The sequence below is a fragment of the Jaculus jaculus genome, chromosome 9 (assembly GCF_020740685.1).
Source record: "Jaculus jaculus isolate mJacJac1 chromosome 9, mJacJac1.mat.Y.cur, whole genome shotgun sequence".
NCBI classification, from domain to species: Eukaryota; Metazoa; Chordata; class Mammalia; order Rodentia; family Dipodidae; genus Jaculus; species Jaculus jaculus.
The window spans coordinates 108,777,033-108,798,934 of NC_059110.1; the positions used below are offsets into that span (position 1 = coordinate 108,777,033).

At 53.6% G+C, this 21,902-nt stretch overlaps 3 protein-coding genes and 1 long non-coding RNA gene across 8 annotated transcripts; 3 read left to right on the forward strand and 1 right to left on the reverse strand.

Moving 5' to 3' along the window:
• The first annotated feature begins 93 nt into the window (after positions 1-93).
• Hoxb7 (homeobox B7) lies at positions 94-4,764 on the forward strand. 3 transcript variants are annotated; one of them, XM_045158208.1, is made up of 3 exons: positions 94-165; positions 282-1,740; positions 3,984-4,764. In XM_045158208.1, the coding sequence occupies exons 2-3, from the start codon at positions 1,296-1,298 to the stop codon at positions 4,235-4,237; spliced, it is 699 nt and encodes a 232-aa protein (XP_045014143.1). In that variant the 5' UTR covers positions 94-165; positions 282-1,295; the 3' UTR covers positions 4,238-4,764. The 3 variants fall into 3 exon arrangements, with proteins under 3 accessions (XP_045014143.1, XP_045014142.1, XP_004655581.1); XM_045158207.1 differs by lacking the exon at positions 94-165 and having other exon boundaries at positions 252-1,740; XM_004655524.3 differs by lacking the exon at positions 94-165 and having other exon boundaries at positions 260-1,695.
• Positions 4,765-7,036: 2,272 nt separating this feature from the next.
• Hoxb6 (homeobox B6) lies at positions 7,037-16,356 on the forward strand. Of its 3 annotated transcripts, none has more exons than XM_045158209.1 (3): positions 7,037-7,634; positions 13,922-14,418; positions 15,432-16,356. In XM_045158209.1, exons 2-3 carry the CDS (start codon positions 14,004-14,006, stop codon positions 15,689-15,691), a joined length of 675 nt encoding a protein of 224 aa, XP_045014144.1. In that variant the 5' UTR covers positions 7,037-7,634; positions 13,922-14,003; the 3' UTR covers positions 15,692-16,356. The 3 variants fall into 3 exon arrangements, with proteins under 3 accessions (XP_045014144.1, XP_004655583.1, XP_045014145.1); XM_004655526.2 differs by having other exon boundaries at positions 7,038-7,634; positions 13,890-14,418; XM_045158210.1 differs by lacking the exon at positions 7,037-7,634 and adding an exon at positions 7,785-7,846.
• On the reverse strand, positions 8,058-21,784 carry LOC123463365. The gene is made up of 3 exons (XR_006638903.1): positions 21,631-21,784; positions 11,591-11,692; positions 8,058-8,189 (listed from the first exon to the last, which is right to left on the reverse strand). It is a non-coding gene; the product is annotated as an uncharacterized LOC123463365 (long non-coding RNA).
• Hoxb5 (homeobox B5) lies at positions 18,217-20,973 on the forward strand. The gene is made up of 2 exons (XM_004655527.2): positions 18,217-19,035; positions 19,775-20,973. The coding sequence occupies exons 1-2, from the start codon at positions 18,456-18,458 to the stop codon at positions 20,020-20,022; spliced, it is 828 nt and encodes a 275-aa protein (XP_004655584.1). The 5' UTR covers positions 18,217-18,455; the 3' UTR covers positions 20,023-20,973.
• Positions 21,785-21,902: the final 118 nt, after the last annotated feature.

The window sequence follows — 21,902 nt, forward strand, 5'->3', positions numbered from 1 at the left end:
GGTCTGGGGAGGACAGCCCGGAGAAGCCCCCTCCTCCTCCCCTTGCGTGCAGCCTTCCGAAGCTGCGGGGGCCCGCGAGACCCCGGCGCCCGGGCCGCGCCGGAGGAGAGCTGTGCCCGGGCCGGTGGCTGGATCGAGGGCTCCTTCTTCTCTCTTTGTTTTCGCGTGCGTCCTCCCGCGGCGGGGTGGGGGGGGTGGGATGTATAAAGAGAGGGTGCAGGGTGCTGAGCAGGCTTACATATATGTATGTATATATATTTTTTAATCTTTCTCGGACTCAGGTGGGGGAAGCAGGAGCCGAGGGGAGATGCTTCCTCCCCACCTCTCCCTGTAGGAGAGAGCGTCCCCTTGGCCCAGCGCTGAGGCCCACAGCTTGCGGCCTTCCTTCCTCCCCGGCCTCTGCAGCTCCGCCAGCCACGCTCGACTGAGGCCGGCATCCGCCTCCCGGAACCGGGAAAGCTGCGAACCGGAGCCCTGGCCGCCCTCCTCCCTTCCTTTCTCCTCCCCCACCCCCATCCCGTTCTTTATCTGTTTTATTTATCCTTCGTTATTTTTATTTTATTTATTTTTAACTTGCAAGCCTTTTTCTTTAGCCACCAGCAACTGCAGCATTCAACGTTCCTTGGGCTAGACTTTTGTCTTAGGATCACCTATGAAGCCTTCCTCCATCTCCGCCGCTAACTGGGGCCCTGAGCTTCGAGGCCAGGCTCACTTCGGTGTTGGCCCCGGGAGAATACACCCTTAACTTCTAAAGGCCCAACCCAGTTGATAATAAAGACCCTGCACCCATCCAACCCACACACCAAATTGCGCGCACTCGGACCAGGCGTCTGTCTGTTCCTCGTCCAGGCACGGGCTGAGGGGAAGTGGGTGGGTGGGTGCGTGGAGGATGACAACACGGATCGCTCAGAGCTTATTTTCCTTTCCACGCAATTCCTTCCTCCCCAGATCCCGCCTGCAAGCTGCCTCCAGCCCGCGGGGGTCGCCATTGGCCCTGGAGCACACCCCCCACCCAGCCCCAATCCACAGAGCTCGGCTTTCCCATTCATTATTGATCATATTTTATAAATCCAAAACGCCACACACAATTTTTTCCACATTACTGGGGAGCCGTGGGGGGGGGAGCTGTCCGGCTATTGGCGGAGGGGCTATCACGTGGGTCGGGGTCACGTGGTCCGGAGAGGAAAAAGGGGGTCCTTTTTGGTGTAAATCTGGACTCTAATTCTGTAATATATCAAGGAATCTCGTAAAACCGACACTAAAACGTCCCTGCCTACAAATCATCCGGCCAAATTATGAGTTCATTGTATTATGCGAATGCTTTATTTTCTAAATATCCAGCCGCAAGTTCGGTTTTCGCTCCAGGAGCCTTCCCCGAACAAACTTCTTGTGCGTTTGCCTCCAACCCCCAGCGCCCGGGCTATGGAGCGGGTTCGGGCGGCCCGTTCTCGGCGGCGGTGCCGGGCTTGTACCCCGGCGGGGCGGGCGTGGCGGCCCAGGGCACCGCGGGCGTCTACGCGGCCGGCTACGGGCTGGAACCGGGTTCCTTCAACATGCACTGCGCGCCCTTTGAGCAGAACCTCTCCGGGGTGTGTCCCGGCGACCCCGCCAAGGCGGCGGGCGCCAAGGAGCAGAGGGACTCGGACTTGGCGGCCGAGAGTAACTTCCGGATCTACCCCTGGATGCGAAGCTCAGGTAACGCCGCGCACCGAGCCGTCCCGAGCCGTCACGTCCCGGAAGGTGTGCCCCCCCTCCCACCACCACACACACCTTTTCCAGGCTTGGAATCGACCCCCCCCTTTTTTTTTTCTGGATCCAGAATGCTCGGGCCCCGCAGGTTGGCCCTGGGGAACCGGGCAACTCCCCCCCCTCGGCTGCCACCCGGCGTGCTGTCTCCCCCAACCCCCCATCTTTGCCCAGTGCTCTCAGGCTCGCCCTGCTGCCCCTGGCCGATCCCTCCTTGCAGACACCACGGCGCTTAGAGACCCCCCCTCAACCCCAGCCAGCCCCCCCACAACCCTTCCTCCCGGCCTTTTAGCTTTAAATATTTATCAGAGGCCCCGGCAGGCACGGACTGGAGACGAGGCCGTTTGTCTTGCCTAGGAAGGCTGGGGTTTTCAGAGAATAGCCATTAGGGTCTCCCTCCTCTCTTCCCCCACCCCTTCTCTGCCTGAGATCGCAGTACTGGGTGTGCCCCCCCCCCAAGCCCTAGCTCAAATAAGATATGGCGGAAGGGGCCATGGCGCTAAGCAATTCTCCCCTCCCCCTTCTTTTCCAGCCAACCCTGCTCCCCCATTATTCCCATTAGGACAATTAAGAGGTGGGCTCTAAAGGCCTGGCAGAGAGGAGGGGTACAGAGGAGAAGACCCAGTCAGGCTGAGCCAGTGGACGGTGGAAGGGAGGGAGTCTGAGGCCAAGAGGGATGAGTCTACTGACCCCCAGTGAATTGGGGGGGGGTAGAATGAGGAAAGGTAGTAGAGGCCTCAGGAGATTGTGGCTATTTTTTTCAGGTGCTGATCCTAGGACCCCCCTGAGTTAACAAGTTTGGAGCTATCACTCTGAAAGGATGGATCTCCTTTCTGGAGGGAGATGGGGTAGGACTCCTTGGAGCTAAGAGTACAGGCTACCTGCCTCAGGGCACCGAGGTTTCCATGAAGTCTCCTACCAAGCCTAGCTCAGACACCTTGTTTTTCCCCACTGCCCTACAGGCAGATGGATTTAGGAGCCAACTCCAAGGCTCAGAAGACCCAAGACTTATGGTTAGACAATTCCAGCCTCCTCAGGGTTGAAGGCCATGAGGAATCCAGTTCTCACACCTTCAGAATTGGTGGTCACAGTCTCCATTATCCGCTCCATAATTCAACTGCCTTTCTGGTTGATTTATCAAAGCCCAAAATTTTCTGCTTGTAAACATTTCAACTGGGCTTTTTATCTGACTTGAAATTAGGGCCCGTAGTTCCCTCCTGTCCTGTTTCTCCTTCCCAGGATGGCTGGCAGCAGCTCCTCCTCCAAGTCTCTCAGGGTTCTGGGAAGTTTCCACGCACTCTTCAGCAACGCCCCCCCCCCCCAGACCCCATGTATCTTCATCTTCACTAACTCATACCAAGGGCCTTCCTTTCCTCCTTGCCATCCCGAAGGCCCAAAGATTGCTTCAGAGAACTGAATTGTCTGGGTAGGCGGGCAAGTGGGCACCTACATAGTTGTCCGGGGCGGGTGGGCAGGTAGATAGTCTGGCTTTTGACTGACATCACTGGAGAAGGGTCTTCAGAAAGGTAGCTGCTCTCAGACTAACACCAAGCTCTTGAGTAAATCTGCAAACCTTCACCAAGCCTCCACAACAGGCTCAGGTGGGGGACTGGGCCTATAAAGCCCTTTTGTTACCCTTTTTTTCCCTCTTGGAAAACACTCAGGCCAGGCCTTGTACCCCGCTTCAGGGTCACTGGCATGGAGTTCAGGCTCACCTACCCCCAAAACTATAAGGGTCAGTATCCAAAAGGGGAGATTTGGAGCCCCTAATCCCAAGGAGTGACAGAGGATGCATTTCCCTTCATCTCATGTTCACCCCTTAGGAGCAGTTTTCAGAAGCTGGCAGCTTAGAGCTACCTTGCTTCAGAATTTATAAATTTAAAAATATTGCATGGAAAATAGGACTACCAGGTATGGTGGGGCTCACCTGTAACCCCAACATTCATCATTTGGAAAGCTGGGGTGGGAGACTTGCCACCAATTTATTAAAGGTCAGCTAGGGGCTACAATATAAAAAGAAAGAAGGAAGGAAGGAAATACCTTGGGAAGTCTGTAACAACTTCAGCATGTTGAGGGGGAAAGGGACCACCTGAAATGGGGGCTGAAAAAGTGGTTCAGTGGGAAAATGGGCCTTTTTACCTACAGATTTTCAATCATTCACGAAGCCTAAAAAAGAGGTGGGTACTCTCTTGGCATTTCCCCCATACTGATTATTCTCCTCTAAATACCGTGCACAGGGACTGATCGAAAGCGTGGCCGACAGACCTACACACGCTACCAGACCCTGGAGCTGGAGAAGGAATTTCACTACAATCGCTACCTGACCCGGCGGCGGCGCATCGAGATCGCGCACGCGCTCTGCCTCACGGAAAGACAGATCAAGATCTGGTTCCAGAACCGGCGCATGAAGTGGAAAAAGGAAAACAAGACCTTGGGCCCAGGGTCCACCAGTCAGGACAAAGCGGAAGCGGAGGAGGAGGAAGAAGAGTGAGGAACAGAGAAAGGGCAGAAGAGAGTGGGAGAAATCCTGCTCTGGGAACTGAACCAGGAAACTCAAATGGGGTGGGGGGCGCTGTATTTAAATAAAGCTGTTTTTTAAAAAAGGATAGAGGAAGGTAAAAATTTTGGTTTCTCAACACTGTAAAAAAAAAATACTACCTATAGGAAGTCTGCTGAGCTTGTTTTGTACAATATGGGAAGGGCATTATCTACCTGTTCTGTAGCTTTCTGGAATTTTCTATGTTGCTATTGTAAGGTCTTTGTAAAATCTTGCTGTTTTGTAAGCTCTCTTTGTGGACTGTGAATCTGATCAAACCCTCTGGACTGATGTGTGGTTCCTTACCCTTACCCCACCCCCCACTTCCCAGTAGCAGCGCTGAAAGCTTTGGGGAGCCCCCATGACCCACCGAATAGCTCTTGTATCTGGTGCACTTGACTGCTGCTCCTTGCTCCTACCAACCCTCGTGTTCCTCCTAATGTGTACCTGAAGAATGGGAAATAAAACAGGATTAAAATAAACAGATGCCCGATTGATTTTCTGCGTCTCCCTAAGTCTGGGATGGGGGTGAGGGCGAATGGTGGTGGGTGGGCACACCAGAGCCCCTCGGCTAGTCTTTTCTTTCTGTGCTGGATTTGTCTTTTCCTTCTTTCCTTTCCTTTCTTTCCTTTTTCTTTTCCTTTCTTTTTTTGTGTGTGTGCCCCTGCTCTGGGGGCTGTCACTTAGCAAACCCCAGTATTACACACACATACACACACACACACACACACACACACACATACAATTCTGTGACATTCCCTTTACATTTTCACATGCTATGGCACACCAACGTACATTTACACATATTTACAGGCTGACAGCACACATTATAAACTGTCACACACAATCACAAATAAACATCGATATTCATATGTTCACAAATACACATACGGGCACTCACACAACCCCAGCTGTGTGCCTGGAACACTCACATTCACACACTGACAAGCAAACACATTCACAGTCACTCACAGCCCCGCCGACAAATGCCAACGTACAATCACACGTCGGCTTATAAACAGAGACTCACATTTGCCCCCAAGTAAATACATCCATGAGCCCAGATGCGCAGTCAAACACTCACAAAACATAACAAAAAAAATTGTTTTTGAAAGCTCCCAGTTCCAAGACCGCTCTTATTGCAAACCTTCAAACCAGCATCTTGCGGGCCGCTGGCCAGCCAGGAACGGAGAGGAGATCCAAACTGCTAGGCCTCCGAGAAGGAAGAGCGGCGGATGGAAAGGAAACGTGGATACCCACATCCACTGCCACCTCTTGGGCCGCGCTGGGCCGAGGCCGGGACAGCTCCGGGAGGCCTCGCCGCCAGCCCAGCGCGACCTCCTTGCTGGCGAGCTCGCTGCTTTCCGCTCCGCCGGCAGACACTTTTGGCCAGAGGGGTTCCTTCATTTTCTTTCAATTTATTTTGCTTTCATTTGTTTAAAATCGTCTTTCCAAATGGGCACGGGCAAGTCATATAAAACTTTTAAAATGAGGAAGAGGGACGAGTCCCGGGAGCGGGAGCCGGAGGACTTTACCGGGTTGAAGTGGCTGCGGGCGGTGAGCCAGGCCGCGCCGCAAGGCCCGAGGCTTCCTCGGCTTCTGCACACCGCCCTGCAGCCTGGAACCTTCTTAGAAGCACCCTCGGAGAGAAGGGAAAAGAGAGAGAGAAAAAAATAACATTTTGGAGGAGATCAATTCGTTTTCATTAGTAGCGCAACTCAGAATGCAAAGCTATTTTAGGAAACCTGGAAAATAGGGGGTGATTTTATTTTTGCTCCCCGAAATCCTTGATTGAGGAACAAAATCCTGAAAGATGGTATCCACCAAGCTAGACCTGCTCTTCTGATTTTTAATTATATGTTCCTTTACAATTTTTGTTTTAAAAAGGCAGACATTTCAAACAGAAAGGGGTCAATGAGGTGGTTGGTTTCAAGGGAAAACAATTTTATTTAATTTGAATTTGCAAGAAAAAGTCTCTAAACCTTCAGCTTCCCCTCATTGAAGACCGCAGAACCCTCTGGATATTGTGTAAAGCTCTCCTAGGGGACCTGGAGAAGAAGGTGTTTGAGCGGAGGGGCCAGGATTTGGTTTAACCCTTCCCAAGTTTCTGGGGTTCTGAGACTGGGAATTTGCAGGTTCGGTTTACTAGCCTTGGCCCCTATCCAGGGCACCTTCCCAACTGGAGAGAGGAGGGAGAGGGAGAGAGAGAGAGAGAGAGAGAGAGAGAGAGAGAGAGAGAGAGAGAGAGAGGACACCCTGGGGACCCAGGGCCCCCACACCTGCAATGCCACAAGCTTCACAGGTGGGGGGGGGGTCCACAATCTCTAGGGCTGCGAGTGGAGGGTGTTCAGAGGGGGAGAGGGGACTCTGAAGCTTTCATGTCGCTGTGGTGTACATGGCCCTGTGCTCCTGCCTCACCTCCAAATTGGCTTAGCACAGTCCCGTGTGGAGGTTTTTGGGTGATTTTTTTTTTTTTTACTAGAAAAAGCAAGCAGAGCTCCTGAGGAAAATATAGAGGCTCCTGGGCGAACCCCCTTCATAAGTGGACCTCTGGCTTTTCCATCCTGAATGTCTACACCCCAAATCTAATCCTTTCTCAAACTGGGGTTTCCCCCAAAAAGAGAAGGAGAAGAAAAGAAGATGGCGACTGAGAAAAGGGTTGCTGGTGGAGCAGCCATGAAGAAATGCAATAAATTCCTTGTTGTTTTATGAAAATTTACAACTTTGTGATAGAAGTTTATGAGTGGTTGAATCCAGCGATTGGCCGGCGCCGGTCATGTGGCCGGGCGATCGTGAACATGAACTTTTTATCATTTCCCTGGTGGTTATAATGCAGCATTCTTTTGGACACCACACCTAGGTCGGAGCACTGTCGTCCTTCAGGGCTCCAGCCTCTTGATATTTTTATACTTCAATATCAGCTCAATAGAGCTAAAGAGGGAGAGTAAGAGAGAGGGGGGAGTGGAGAGAAGAGAGAGAGAGAGAGAGAGAGGGAGAGAGAGAGAGAGAAGGAGGGGTGGGAATTACACAAAAGAGAGAACCAAAAATAATTTTGATTCCTAAGTTAATTTGCTTGCTGATCTGGGATTTTTAGTCATCATGAAGGGTAAATGGACACTCTGCTCAGGACTGCAGCCTGGTATAATTTTTCAAAGCCAGAACTTACTCCATTTTCTATGCAAATGTCAGAAAAGCGAAACAATCTCTTCCCCAAGTCTGAGAAGGGGAAGCGACGGCTCTCAGGTTGGGACAATATTATCTGGAAGCTGAAGAAGAAACCGAACGCTCCTTTTCCCCCCTCCCTCCCAACCCCTTTGAATCCGGAAGGGGGGGAAATCCAAGTTCTACAAAGGTAAGGGAGATTCAACAATTTTTACTCTTTTGCATTGCTTTTGTAGGGGGTGGGGCTTGGGTTTTTCTACCTCCCCCCCACACACACACTCCAGATCGCGCTGAACCCCACCTCTGGGCGCTGCAGGGAGAGGCTTCCCCGGGAAATTCGGTGGTGGAGAGAGGGGTGGCTGCTTCCTGGAGGGGGAGCCTTGGCAGAGAAGATGGGAGGAGGTACGGAATGGGGCCACTGGAGGCCACTTCTAAGTGGTCTTTTTCGCTGGGAGGAGAGCTCTAGCCAGGGGCTGAGATTGGGTGGGGTGTCTGGGCTTTCAACGCGCTGGCTACAAGCAATCAGTAGCTCCTGGCCTCTGTGGGTTTGTGCCCCCACCTCCCTCCATCCTTCCCAGGTCCAGGGCCTCCCCCCCCCCAGTCGCCTCCTCCCCCACGCGGTTCTCTTGCCCTGTGTGTGTGGGTATCGGCGATTTCCCGGCGGCGGCAGCGTTGGCACGAGGGGCGCTGAGGGTCTCGGTAGGGCCTGGAATCTCCGCAGAGGCCAGCCAGGGCGAGGAGGCGGCTAGAGAGATACAGAAAGAACAATTCATAGAGAAATGTTCGCTATTTCTCTTCGGAAGACATTTGTGAAATAAGGGCTGTGGGTGGAGGCACACCCAAAGCCAGGGAGACTCCCCGGGAAGCCTGCTGGAGAGCACCCCAGGTCTCTTGTCACCACTCCTACCCATGGGAGCGTCGCTCTGCAAGGACAGAGTTTTGTGGCTTTAATGCGGTAGGTCACAGCGTGATGGTTTCCGTGTGATATTGATTCTGTTACTTATATTTTACTGGTATGGGATGTGTGGGTTTTGGTGGAGAAAATTGCCATGTGTGTCTGATATGAAAACAGCTCAAACTTTCCTGGATTCAAACGTGATAGTGTGAAGAGCTCTTTTGCTTTTCTTTTCTTTTTTCTTTTTTTTTTTTTTTTTTGCGTATTGTCGTTTTAGGCTTGTGCATACAAATATGAATGTGTATGTGAGAGAGGGAGAAAGGGACCAATTAGGGCATCCAACTCAATAGTCTTCTGAACTGGGAAGACGCTGGGCCCTGGGTTCAGAGAGCTAGGGCGGTCCCTTCAGCGCCCAATTTTCTCCTCCTGGCTATGCCTCCTAGGGGGAGGGGGAGGATGATCTAGGGTGTGAGACAGATTCCTAAAGTAGCTGGTGGAAGGCAGACCGTCTGGTAAGGACCGAGAGATTGGGGCGAAGAGCCTCAGGGGAGGCTGCAAGCAGAGATAAGTGACATTGAGCGCGAAGAACAGCAGACAATGCGATTAGCTTGGTTTGCATGGTGAGGTGACTATTTTTCTGTCTCTTAAAACCAGATACGGGGCGTCCTGCCTCAGGCCTCTGGTACGTGTGGGGGGTACACTGGCCTTCTGAACTGGCAGGAGAGGGAAACGCGGCCACTTGTGGCACAGGATGGGGTCTCCCGTGGGTCCCAGGTAAGAGGTGCTAGGCCTGGACCGGGGCTCCCAGAGGAGGCCCTTTGGCTTCCTAACAAGAATTGTTTTTCCCATCACCCATGGCACTCGGTATCTACTCGTAAAGGGAAAAATTCCCCCAAACCCGCTCAGACTAAAGGTTTTTTCCCCCTGTAATATTGGTGGGTTATAAATCGTCACTTAGACAGCTTCCTCTGACCCAAATTATGCGGTTTGCTGCCATCTACCGTCCGTTTGGAGACACGCGGCTTTTCGCGCAGCCAGCCTGGCCACCATGCCGACGCCCAGCCCCAGCCGAGCGGTGCACCGTAGCGGGTCAGGCCCACGCCGACGCTCTATTGGATCCTGATTCCCAGGTGCGGGTTGGGGGACAGATCACGTCTCCTTCCACACTGTCCTTAACCTTCCCCTATCTCCTCCAAACCCCACCTACCCCAGCCCCAAACCTGGCGGCTGGCAGAGTTAGGCACGTTTGAAGCGGACCATTACTGTAACCCACAGACAGGGGGTACTGAACCGGGGGGCTGGGGGTTCAGACCCGCGACTCCCATCACATCCGAGGCAATGGACACCGTCGGGGCTGCTTGTGGAGATCTAAGGCCAAGTCTGTGCAGGGTTTATTTAGTTTTCTTCGCAGCCAAGGGAGCCCCCCCCCACCCCCGCTCCACCCCTGGCCAGGGGAGGAGCCGACAGGGCAGTTCCACTCGGTTGTCAAAAGACAAACCCGAGTCTGTGTTCTTCCACTTGGCTGGTAAGGTCTTGCCAGTGTCTTAGTTGATGGTGGGTCCGTGTGGTGAAGGTATTGCATAGAGGACTTTCTCTTTTTTTTTTTTTTTTTTTCCTGGAAATTGTTGGTGTCTGCAAGTGAGTGCTGATCCCCTCCCCCATTCTCGATCGTTTCAAGCGAAATCGACGTTTAAAAAAATGCTTTGGTGTGTGTGGGGGTGGGGTGGGGAATTGGGAGTGGGGATAAATCATGAAAGGACCAAACCATTGTAATTTCCGTTCCTACCGGACCCCTCACACCCGCTGCAGGGAACCGCTCTTCCCAGAAGGGGGTGGCGAGGGCGGGGTGCGGGCCTCGGCTGCCGCGTTTGAGTGTGGGCCCCTGTCTCACGGGTTACTGATTAGCTCGGGGCTTTCAAGCCTCGGGAGGAGGCTCTGGCTGCTTTTAAGGTGCTGTGGCCCCAGTTCCTGGGCGGTGGCTCCAGGAAATTGCCTTTCGGTGCCAGGCCAGCCAAGGTGTTACTAGACTCTGGCGGGAGAGCTTGCCCGGGGTCTAGGGGCTGGGCCATGCGGAGGGGCGAAGACCACCGTAGCAGCCCCGCGCTCTGGGCGCCCCTGGGGTCTGGGGCTGGTGTGTGTGTGTGTGTGTGTGTGTGTGTGTGTGTGTGTGTGTGAGGTGTGTGTGGGGGTCAGCTCTTTCAGCTAGTTCCGCAGCGAGAGTGACTTTCCGGAGGCTGGAGGGTCCGTTTAGTGAGTCGCTCTGCGGGAGGCTCCCAGGGAACTGGCAGGAAAATCTTGGGCCTTTCCTAGACTTTTTTTCCCCTTCCTTTTGGGCAATTAGAAATAAATGTAGCGAGGGAAAGGCTGGCTAGTACAGAGGGTTGGAACACTTAAGAGTTCCTAGGGTACCCTTGTATCTGAGTTAGAGGGGCCAAGGAGAGTCAAGGGATTATCACCGACTACTTTCCCCTTAGAAGATCCGAGAGGGTTTTGCTCATTTGCATAATGGAAATTAGGTCTTTGTACCTAGATTTGAACTAGCAGATTTTAGGGCAAAGTGTCCAACGTAAATAGCCTCTCTCAGTCTGTGGGAGCCACCACACTACACCTAGGGACATTTTATGTTCCTCGAACTAGACAATCAGAGTCCAGGGTGGGGGGTGGGGTGGAGAATTGACTTGAGAGGGTTTCCTCTGCTCAACCTAAGGCCAAGTTGGGAGTGAGTTAGGTGAGAGTACCCACCTTCCAAGGAGATGACTAGAGGGCTTTGTCACTGAGAGGAAATGGGAAGCCTAGACAATGTCTCACTCGCCATTCAGCCACATGCCATCCCTGAGATTACCTTCAAGAGAATTTTACTCCCGAGCTGAACACAATTTAGAAAACATTTCCCTGGGAGCTGGAATGCACACGCTTACCCACGGGACTGCAGACTCAAAGCACAGAAAAATCACAATTATGAATGCTGCCTGTGGGGCGTCCATACAGTCCCTCTGGTGTGTACTCAAGACCTGGTACACAATCATCGCCCTCTCTCACTGAGGCAAGAAGTGACACCCCTGACAGTGGTTGGCTGGCTGCGACTGCCCTTGTATTTACATATTCCCCCATGGAGACAGACTGCTGTGGAAGGAACCACAGACAAATTCATGGAGATCTGGCTCCAGAAACCAGGCAGTCTCTGCCCAGCCCTGCCTGCCTGCTCTTTTTTCCCAAACAAACGGATCAGATGAATAAACGCTCATAAATACCTCTGGGCTTAGATAAGAGCGATGAGGCGCTATTTCCTTTCATGCCCGACTCCAGGCGCCCGGGGGCCCTGCCCATAGTGGCTCCATCTCCAGACAGAGAACCTGCAGAGGTGAGATTAATTTGGGGGCTCCGACTCTAAGGATAAAGCAATTACTCTCCGTGCTTATTGAAAGGGGGAGGCCTGGTCCCTAGCTGCCTTTTACTTTGTCCGTACTCTACGGGGAAGACCACACCGTTTACTCCTACTATGGGGACATTGTGTCCAGGGAGAAGAGCCAAGGCCCAGGGCCCAGCCTCAGAAGCAGGATAGAGGGAGTTAAACATCCTTTTCTGCCTAGTTCCTCCTATTCAAATGGCTTCTATTCCTCCCTAGGAGTGGGCCCAACCATTGCTAGATTAGATTATTTATGCTTCTCCATTATTGGGGGGGGGTCAGCTTCTTTTCTTAAATTCTCAGCAACCTCCCTCCCATAGAGACAGGGTAGGAAGTGATTGGAAGGACACCCAGAGATAGTCACAACTGCAGCCTAGCAGCTGTCCTGAGTTCAGGGAGCCTTGGAGGCGGCCACTTAACAGCTTAAAAAAACAACAACAACTCACTTTTTGTCCCCCCAGCCTTATCTTCCTACCACCTAGTCTATCATGAGTGGGTAGAACTGACCCACAGAAAGGAGCCCGGACAAGGCACAGGTAGATCAGCCCAGTTTGACATCAGGTATCCTGTTATGCGCTATCCCTCCCTATATTCAGGTTGGAGGAGGGTTCATTACCTGGCTCTACGTGCACATTAGCATGTGGGAACACGCTGTGGCCCTGACTCCCAGCTTGGGATGCTTATTTTCCTTGGATGAGAGGTAGCAGAGATATTAATTCTCATTCTCTCTCTCTCTCCCTCCCCACCCCCCAAGCCTGTACAAACAGCAAAACTGGTGGTACAGACACAGGCATGGGAAGGGGTTGGAAAGAGACTGGGAAGCAAGCTGGAAGATTGTGAGGATGGCAGCTGATGGTTGAAAGATAGTTAGAGTCCCCAGGAGGACCCATCTTTTTCTCCTTATAAAACTAAGTCTTGGAAAATCATTAAAAAAAAAAAAAAAACCAAAAAACTGCTTAACTTCTAGAGAGACCAGGAGGAAAAGAAATAAGGGATCTTCTTCTCAGGTCATTTTCTTCAGTGTCTAGAGAGTTTGAAGTCACACGACTGAAGAGGACAATTTTGTCCCTGTATCTAGATTTGCTGGGACATCCTTGATTCTAACCATCTGTGGGCTTATGTCATTTGGGGTGACAGCTGAGGATGGACGGCAGGTGAGAATCAGTTGCAGGCCGGCTAGAGAGATCAGACCAATAAAGTCACCTAGGTTAGGGATCCACCTTGCTGCAGTCTAAATCACCAAGTGAGCGGAGGGCCAGTCTCTTACCCCAGTGCTCCAAACCTTCCCAACAGTGAGTTCTGCATACGTCAACCAGGCTGCGCGGGTAGCAGCAGCCAGCCTAAAGCTGCCTATGGAAAAGCTACTAGCCTAGCCTGGCGGCTTAGCCAGAAGTGGGGAGCTTGGGCTCAGACCCTGCTCCTAGCATTCTGGGTCTTCTAGGAGAAGGTATCTAGTTTGTCTCCTCTGACTATGAGAATTGTGGAGAAGCAGGGATATAATAAAGCTAGGCTTGGAGGAGACGGACAGACGTGGTAAACTGGAGGGGGGAGGGGAACAAAACAAAACAAATTTTCAAACCTGCAAGGGTGGGTGTTTCTTCTTCAGTTTCTGAAATGATGCAAATTAGTGGGCAACTCTGCTTCCCTTCTACCAACACAAACACCTCGAAACAGACCCTTGCATTTTCCCGCAACGAGACTCGCAGGCATTTACCCAACCTTCCCTGGAGGGAAGGGGTCCAAGCAACGCAGGGGTTAACTTTTCTGAAAACACAATTAACTTTTTTCCTATCCTGCGTGGGGCAGAAGGGGGGAGGGATGTATTTATTTAATCGCTGGGGCATGGGATGGTCTCAGCCCAAATGCTCCCTCCTCCTTTGAAAGGCACAGACGCATCTTTCGCAGATCCTACGTAGGTGGAACAGAACGTGTTGTGTTGTTGGAGAGAGAGAGAGGGAGAGAGAGAAGGAAAGGAGAAGAAGGAGGGGGAAAAAAAGGTTGATAGGTTTGTGCGCGGGTCCCTCGTGCGGGCTGCACTCCTCTGGGTGCTATTTGACAATTCCTGCTTCTGCCATTGGTCAGTGTTGGATCAGATGGTTGTATTTCCTTCTGGCCCTCACTGGCACCTCGCCATCCCCCCTCAGCTAAAACCCAATCTCGGATATACTACTAATAGGCGCGGCGCTCGGACTATAAAACACAACAAATCATAAAGCCGGCGGCGGAGCAGCAGCGGGCCGCGCGCGCCTCCCCTCCCGATGAGTTCCTATTTCGTGAACTCCACCTTCCCCGTCACTCTGGCCAGCGGGCAAGAGTCCTTCCTGGGCCAGCTGCCGCTCTACTCGTCGGGCTATGCGGACCCGCTGAGGCACTACCCTGCGCCCTATGGGCCCGGGCCGGGTCAGGACAAGGGCTTTGCCGCTTCCTCCTATTACCCGCCAGCCGGCGGGGGCTACGGCCGAGCGGCTCCCTGCGACTACGGCCCCGCGCCGGCCTTCTACCGCGACAAGGAGTCGGCCTGCGCGCTCTCCGGCGCCGACGAGCCGTCCCCGTTCCACCCCGAGCCGCGCAAGTCCGACTGCGCGCAGGACAAGAGCGTGTTCGGCGACACGGAAGAGCAGAAGTGCTCCACTCCCGTCTACCCGTGGATGCAGCGGATGAATTCGTGCAACAGTGAGTGAGACTTTACGGCGCGCGCGCGGGAGGGATGGAGGGGGGAGGGCACTAGCCAGTGTCACCTCCATCTCCCCACAGGGAGCTAGGTGGGCAACTCCAGAAACGGGGAAGATGGGGCGCACTCGTCTCCACCACCCCCCCATCTCGAGCTCTGTGCTCTGTTCCTCAGGAGTTGCAAACTTTGCAAAGTTCCAAGTGCGTGGCTACCCAGAGGGAGTGAATGGCCTCCCCCCCCCACACCCAGGGTCTGATCAGTCACAATTCCCTAGTCAGGAAGGGGGAAGGAGATACACTCTCTAGTTTTACTGTCCTCCCTCAGTCTTCTCCCAGTTCCCCCACTCCTATTCCTGGTGGGGGTCTCTCCACGCCAGGACCACTCCATTAAAAACAGTGCGTCATGCAAGGGGTGGAGGCGGCTAGACGCCGGCCTGAGCAAGTTGAGTCAGTCTGAGACTTTGCTTCCCTGGGGCTGAGCGACCATGGAAAAGTAGAGTGGTCAGAGGAGGAAGAGAGGGGGACAAACAGGCGCCGGGGTCTCAGGTTGGGTTGTTGGTCGGCTTTAAGTCCCAGTTAATGTCCATTAGCAGGGCACGAAAGTGAGGAGCCGTTAATGTGGACTGTGGATCGATCCACGTCATTATGGATTAAGGGCCAGAATCTATCAATGGGTGGGCCAGGGGTGGAGAGAGCTAGATGGATGGAAAGGGAGAGAAAGAAAAGATACAGCTAGCAGGAGACACCTGGCCAGCCCCTCCCTCTAAGCTCAGGTGGGAGTTGGAACTGCTCCTCCCCTCCCCCACCAAAAGTCTAGACCGAGAAGCCCAGGCCTAGGAGTCTGGGAGAGAATCTGGAGGGGGCGCTGGAGGAGTAGGGAAGGGGAGTCTGGGAATGGGGAGACTAGAAGGCATCTCGGGACAGGCTGGAGTCACGTTTGAGAGTCGAGGGAGGGAGGGAGGGGGCTGTGGGCTTTTGGTGACCCCTGGCCTCAGCGTCTCCATTCTGCGTAACAGGTTCCTCTTTCGGGCCCAGCGGTCGGCGAGGCCGCCAGACCTACACGCGCTACCAGACCCTGGAGCTGGAAAAGGAATTTCACTACAATCGCTACCTGACCCGGCGGCGACGCATCGAGATCGCGCACGCCCTGTGCCTGACTGAGCGGCAGATCAAGATCTGGTTCCAGAACCGGCGCATGAAGTGGAAAAAGGAGAGCAAACTGCTCAGCGCGTCTCAGCTCAGTGCCGAGGAAGAGGAAGAAAAACCAGCCGAGTGAAGGTGCTGGAAAGGGAGGGGGGACGCGGAGGGAGAGAGGCCTGCGGGGAATGGAGGGCACCCGAGAGCGAGGGTGGCTCTACGGGCGAGGGAGCCTGGGGACCCGATCTCCTGCGCCAGACAGGAGGGGCCTAGCGCGCTCCCCGACGCCCCCGCCCGCAGAGCTCTCGCTGCGCGCTCAGAGGCGGCGCCGCCCGGAGCCCAGTCGGCACCCCAACGCCTCCTCCCTCCCCGAGGAACCCGCCTGGGCCCCCCCCCCCCAGCAGGCTCCCCAGTGAGAACTGAGAATCAGACTCACTTGATGTTTCCTGGAAGCGGAGCAAAATGCTGTTGTCCGTGTCGAGTCTCATTTCGTCCTTGTCCCCCCCACCCCCAGTGCACGGTTCAATGGTAGATTCGCTGGCCCCTCAGCAGGGGCCTCGAAGACTCCCTCACCCCAGACTTGTCTCTCCCAAACCCTCCCCAAAGCCACTGGAAGGAGCACATACTACCTAGAAGTAAGAAGAAGAGTCTCAGAAGAAAACAAAGTTCTATTTTATTAATTTTCTATGTGTTGTGTTTGTAGTCTTGTCTTAGCTCTGGCCGTGACATACTTCGGTAATAATATTAATATTATTATTATTAATGATGATGATGATAATAATAATAATAAAGACGTGAAAACTCGCCGCTCAATCACCTCCATTCCTTCCCTACCAATTTTTCCCCCTCCTTGGCTCCTGGCTACCTCATCCTCCCTGAGCTTGAGCTCCGCAGCAAAGGCGAGAGCCTAGGTCCGGCCCCCCAGGGCCTGTCTTCAGCCACCAGACCCCACTCGGAAGTTACTTGAGATCAAGGCTGGAGCCACCGGTTCGGCCCATGTCCCAGAGCTTGTGCCTAGTCGATACTAACTAAATTCACAGCCAGCCGTCTCTTCCCCAGTCAGACTTGGGGAACGGAGAAAGGTCTTTTTCCTCTTGTTCTCTATGCTTTCCTGGGTTATGGTCCCCAGGAAGGAGGCACCGAGGCCTCCTAGCCCAAAGCCCCAGTAGGGATTGAGCTGGACTGGTCTGGGCGCCTCTGCAGCGCTTTTCTGTCCTCTGCTCGCCAAGGCCCCTGGCCTTTTGGCCCGCCCACAGGGCTCGGTCTTCCTGGCCTTGGCTCTCCACTCTGGCCTGTGGCTGAGAGATTAAAAAATGGAGCCAATGGGCACGTCTCCACCATGCAGCTGAAGGTTCCAGGGCGCCCTTTCCATCCCATCTTAAGTAGGAGCTCAGTAACAAAGGAGAAAATGTGAAGCTAGGAACAGGCATCGACAAAGGGCCCCGATTTTCCCTAGCTCTTTGGAGATCCTAGGGCAAGAGCCAGGTGATGGGGCATTTTGGTTCATCCTCTGAACCCAAAATAGCTCATCCTCTCTTGATCCCCACCCTCCGCCCAGGCGGCAAACTGTAGACATTATTTCTCTTTCTTTCTCCTCCCTCCTTTATTTTTATTTTTAAAGAAAATAGCCTCCTGGCAGAAGGGGCCCAGCTGTGGAGGTCTCTGGCCGCCTAGCATGCCCAGCAAGGGGCCGCCCGGTTTTCAGCCTGTCTTCCAACCCACTTCCCAGGAAAGCCTATAGACCAGTGGCAAATTCTCAAAACTGTCAGCCACCAGCAAGGGGTCTCGAGTGGGGCCTCCGAATGCAATAGCCAGCAGACCTCTGGAGAGAAAGGCGAAGGGGTTTCGTTTTAGCCTCAAACTCCTTCCCATACACGTTGCCACCCAAAACCTAACCAGCCATGGTGGCAGCCATCCACTGCAGTCCTTCCAGCGATCATCTCAGACTGGGTTTCTCTTTTCGGGCCCCTGTCTAGATCTGTTCCTGGTCTAAGGATGACAGGAGGTTAGAAAAAAATTCCTAACTTCCCAGGGGCCCAGGAGAACGGAGCGCCGTCCTGTCTTTTCAAGACTCCAGCCCAGCCCTCCATCTCCCATCTCCAAGGGGGCTATAGACCTGTCACTTAAGCTCACACAGCAAGCAGGCCTGGTTGAGCTCTCGGGTTTGGGTGGTGGTGGGGGATAACGCCTTGTAATAGTTGTTTTTTTTTTCCGCACACAACTTCCAACCCTTCCCCGGTTTCCGTCCTCAACTTGGAGACTTGCAAAGCCTGAGCTGCTGCAATATGATCAGCTCACCCAGAGTTAAAATAAGAATGACCAAGAGGACACGGATAGGGGGAATAAACCCACCCCCAAGAAAGTGGGTTAAAAAAAAAAAGGCTCAGAAACCCCGACTTCTTAAAGGCTCAAGCCCTGTGGGCGAGCCGCAGCCGGCCGCGTTTTTCTTTCTTGCTTGGTGATAGCAGGGGCGGCCCGGGGAGGCCGCCTCCGCCGCCATGGCGGCCTGCGGCCCGCGCTCCCGCCGATCGCCGGGAGGTGGCGCGCTCAGCTCAGAGGCCAACGCCAAACCTTCTCCCGGTTTCTCCCCCTTCTCCTCACCCCCCTCTCTCGGAGGCTCGCATTGAATCGGCCCTAACGATTCTCGGATCGTCATTATTTGTAACCATAGAGCATGAATTACCTCTTGAGGTCATCAGTGAGAATTTACGACTGGTCAACAAAAGCACGTGATTCCCTAACGCCCCCCCATCCCCCTTCCAACTCCCCCCCCCATATTTGGCCGCATACATAGCAAAAACGAAGTACAGTGCATCGCTATAATTCATTAATACATCATAAATCGTGAAGCACAGGGTTATAACGACCACGATCCACAAATCAAGCCCTCCAAAATCGCCCAAATGAGCTCGTACTTTGTAAACTCCTTCTCGGGGCGTTATCCAAATGGCCCGGACTATCAGTTGCTAAATTATGGCAGTGGCAGCTCTCTGAGCGGCTCTTACAGGGATCCCGCTGCCATGCACACCGGCTCTTACGGCTACAATTACAATGGGATGGACCTCAGCGTCAACCGCTCCTCCTCGGCCTCCTCCAGCCACTTTGGGGCGGTGGGCGAGAGCTCGCGCGCCTTTCCTGCGTCCGCCCAGGAGCCCCGCTTCAGGCAGGCGGCGGCGGCGGCGGCGGCGTCGAGCTGCTCCCTGTCCTCGCCCGAGTCCTTGCCCTGCGCCAACGGTGACAGCCACGGCGCCAAGCCCTCGGCTTCGTCCCCATCCGACCAGGCAACCCCAGCCAGCTCCAGCGCCAATTTCACCGAAATAGACGAGGCCAGCGCATCCTCGGAGCCGGAGGAAGCTGCGAGCCAGCTGGGCAGCCCCAGCCTAGCCCGGGCACAGCCAGAGCCCATGGCCACCTCTACAGCCGCGCCCGAGGGGCAGACTCCGCAGATATTCCCCTGGATGAGGAAGCTTCACATCAGCCATGGTAATTCTCTTGTCTCTTTCTGTCTCTCTCTCTCTTTTTTTGTCCTCTCGGCTTTCCTGTCCAGTGTTGAGGGGGAGATGAGGAGAGCTTAGCTTTTTTATTTTCTCTGTCTCTGTCTCTCTCACTCAAATATAGATTTATTTTATTTTATTTCTCCAAGGGGGGGAAAAGTCTCTGAGAGGGTCTGCACAGCTCCACGAAACAGTGTCAAAATAGTCTTTTGCTGGGATGGGAGGGGGTCAGAGTTAAAAATAATTTCGTCCAAGGTTTGGCTTAGGTTTTATTTTGCCCAGCCAATAATCAGCTCTAGGATAACAGACAGGGTTCTTGTGTTGTAGGGAAAGGTCCTGTTTATGCCAGAAATTTCTGAGACCGTCCTTAGCGAAGGAGAAATGGGCAGGTAGAGGATCTTTCTAGGGCAAAAGTGCAGCCGTTCTCCTCCCTCCCCGGAGGGTGAGCGGGGTCGCTTGAGCCCAGCGAAGGGTGAGACACTGGAAGGGAAGAAAGCAAGAGACAAAGCCGGGCGCATTCAGTGCCAGAAAAGGTGGGGGCCGCAGGAGAAGGGGGTGCAGAAATAGAGCCAGGATGCGAGCATCTGGAGTAGGGAGGATTGTGGCTGCGGTAAGCTGGGTCCTGGGGACGCCTGGGTCCTGCTCCCCTCCCCCTCCCTCCCAGTGCCCCCCCCCTCCTTGAACTGGAAATAACATAGCCTCCGGGGCTCTCCTGTATCTGCTCTCAGATATGACGGGCCCGGATGGGAAAAGGGCCCGGACCGCGTATACTCGCTACCAGACCCTGGAGCTGGAGAAGGAGTTTCACTTCAATCGCTACCTGACCCGGCGGCGGCGCATCGAGATCGCCCACGCGCTCTGCCTGTCCGAGCGTCAGATCAAGATCTGGTTCCAGAACCGGCGCATGAAGTGGAAAAAAGACAACAAACTGAAAAGTATGAGCCTGGCTACAGCCGGCAGCGCCTTCCAACCATGAGCTCCCCCGCCCCACCGCCCTCCCCAGGAGCCCTGGGTCGCCCAAGAGTCCACATCACCCCCTAGCCCCGACCTCTCCAATCTTCCCTGCACTGCCGCTGCTGGCTGGGGACTGGTTCCCAAGAGCCTGCCTCGCCCCAGCCTTGTGTTACAATTTTTCGTTTGGTCTTAGGTCTTCCTGTGGCTCCCTCTCTCTTGGACTGGTTATCTTGTTATTATTGTTAATAGTAATAATAATAATTCTTATTCCCTCCCCCCATGCTCCCCACTTCTCTCTGCTTTTCCCAAATCCGCCAGTGTTTCTGAATGTTCTCCTCTCTGTGGTTGCACTCCTTCCCCCAGGAAAAAAGAAATTCGCATGTTTAATGTGACTTTCCCCTCCCCATCTGTGTTCTAACTTATTTATAAAAGGATGAGTGCTGTATTTTGAGTTTCAGCTGGAAACTTCTCTAAAGAGGTAGCAGTAGAGGTTGCGGGTTCAGTGTGCCAGGGCCCAGCTGAGCTGGCCTGGAAGATGGAGTCCACGACTGGGTCTCTTCTCATCCACTTTACCCTCCTTTGGCCCCACTCCCTAGGCCCAAGTCCCTCAGTGGGGCTCGTTCCTGGGATGGAAAGGAGCCAGAGAGGACCAAAGGGGTGATGTTGAGAAGAGAAAAAGCAAACAGTGAGATTTAAGCTCCTGCTGCCTCGTAGGCCCCATAAGGCCTGATCTGGGAGTGTATGAAAACAGAAATAATCCTCAGTGTAAAATGTCTTGTGTTTTCTCTGTGAATCTGTGGGTCTGGCTAGAAGGCCCAAAGCTTGTAAATATGGGGATAGCCTGGGTCAGACCCGTCTCTTCCTCATTTCGCTTCCAAGACCATTTGTAGTGAGCTGGTGGATGCTGTGCTACATGGGAAATCTGTCTTTGCCAGACCTGTCTCAGTGATTAGCCTTTGGTATTTGTTTGTAGCCTTCCTTGAAGTCAAATAAATGTTTCCCCTACTCCATTGCCCTTCCACTTGTCTTTTCTCCAGGGGTCTGACTCTCTCTCATCACTGGGCACACCCTAGACAATTCTTGATCAATCTAGGGTACCAGGAACGGAAAGGAGAGTGCTCGACAGTGGCCCTTCTCAGCCACCTAAGTCCCTAGCTTGGGTCAGGGGACAGGCCTCCAAGCCTGGAGAACTGAGAGGCCCAGGAACTTCCTGTGGGCCTGGTACTGGACTCTATCCTGGCTTTCCATCAGCTAGCTAGGAAGGCCTCTGGAAAATTCTCTAGGGAAAGTAATTTGGGCCTAAATCCTGAGCAGGAGGCTCTTGGACTTTGGGGAATGGTAGAGGTCAGTCCAGCTGTCTTGTCCTCTGTTACAAATCCCAATTCAGCTCACACACTAAGGAAACACACACACACACACACACACAACTCAATCTCAGTGATTTTCTGGCACCTTCAACCTTCTTTACACTTTTCTAGGGCTCCGTCTCTCCAGGGGCCCAATTGACAATGCCTGGTGGTTAGGAATTAGGGTCCCTCCTGAAAAACCTCTGGTTCCCCTTCAGTCTGGCCCAGGGCCAGGGCCCAGTCCTCCTCCACCCAGAGAGCACAAGTCAAGTCTGGACACTTACCCCTTCAATCCCTTCCAGCTGGGCCCAACTTCTTACAGGAGCTGGGGGGAGGGGGAGCTGGAGCTGGTGAGGAGGCCGGTGAGGGTCTTGGAAGCTGTACTGGGCCTTCCTTCCCTTTCACCCCATGACTTTGTCCCCCTTTGCTGAAAGCAAACTATCCCAAAAGTCGCTATGACATTTAGATGTCAAATGGATAGGGGTTTTATCTCGAAGTTAGATCGTAAAAATCGCCGAGAAGTCAGACACATACCCCTCACTGGCTCGAGAAAGTC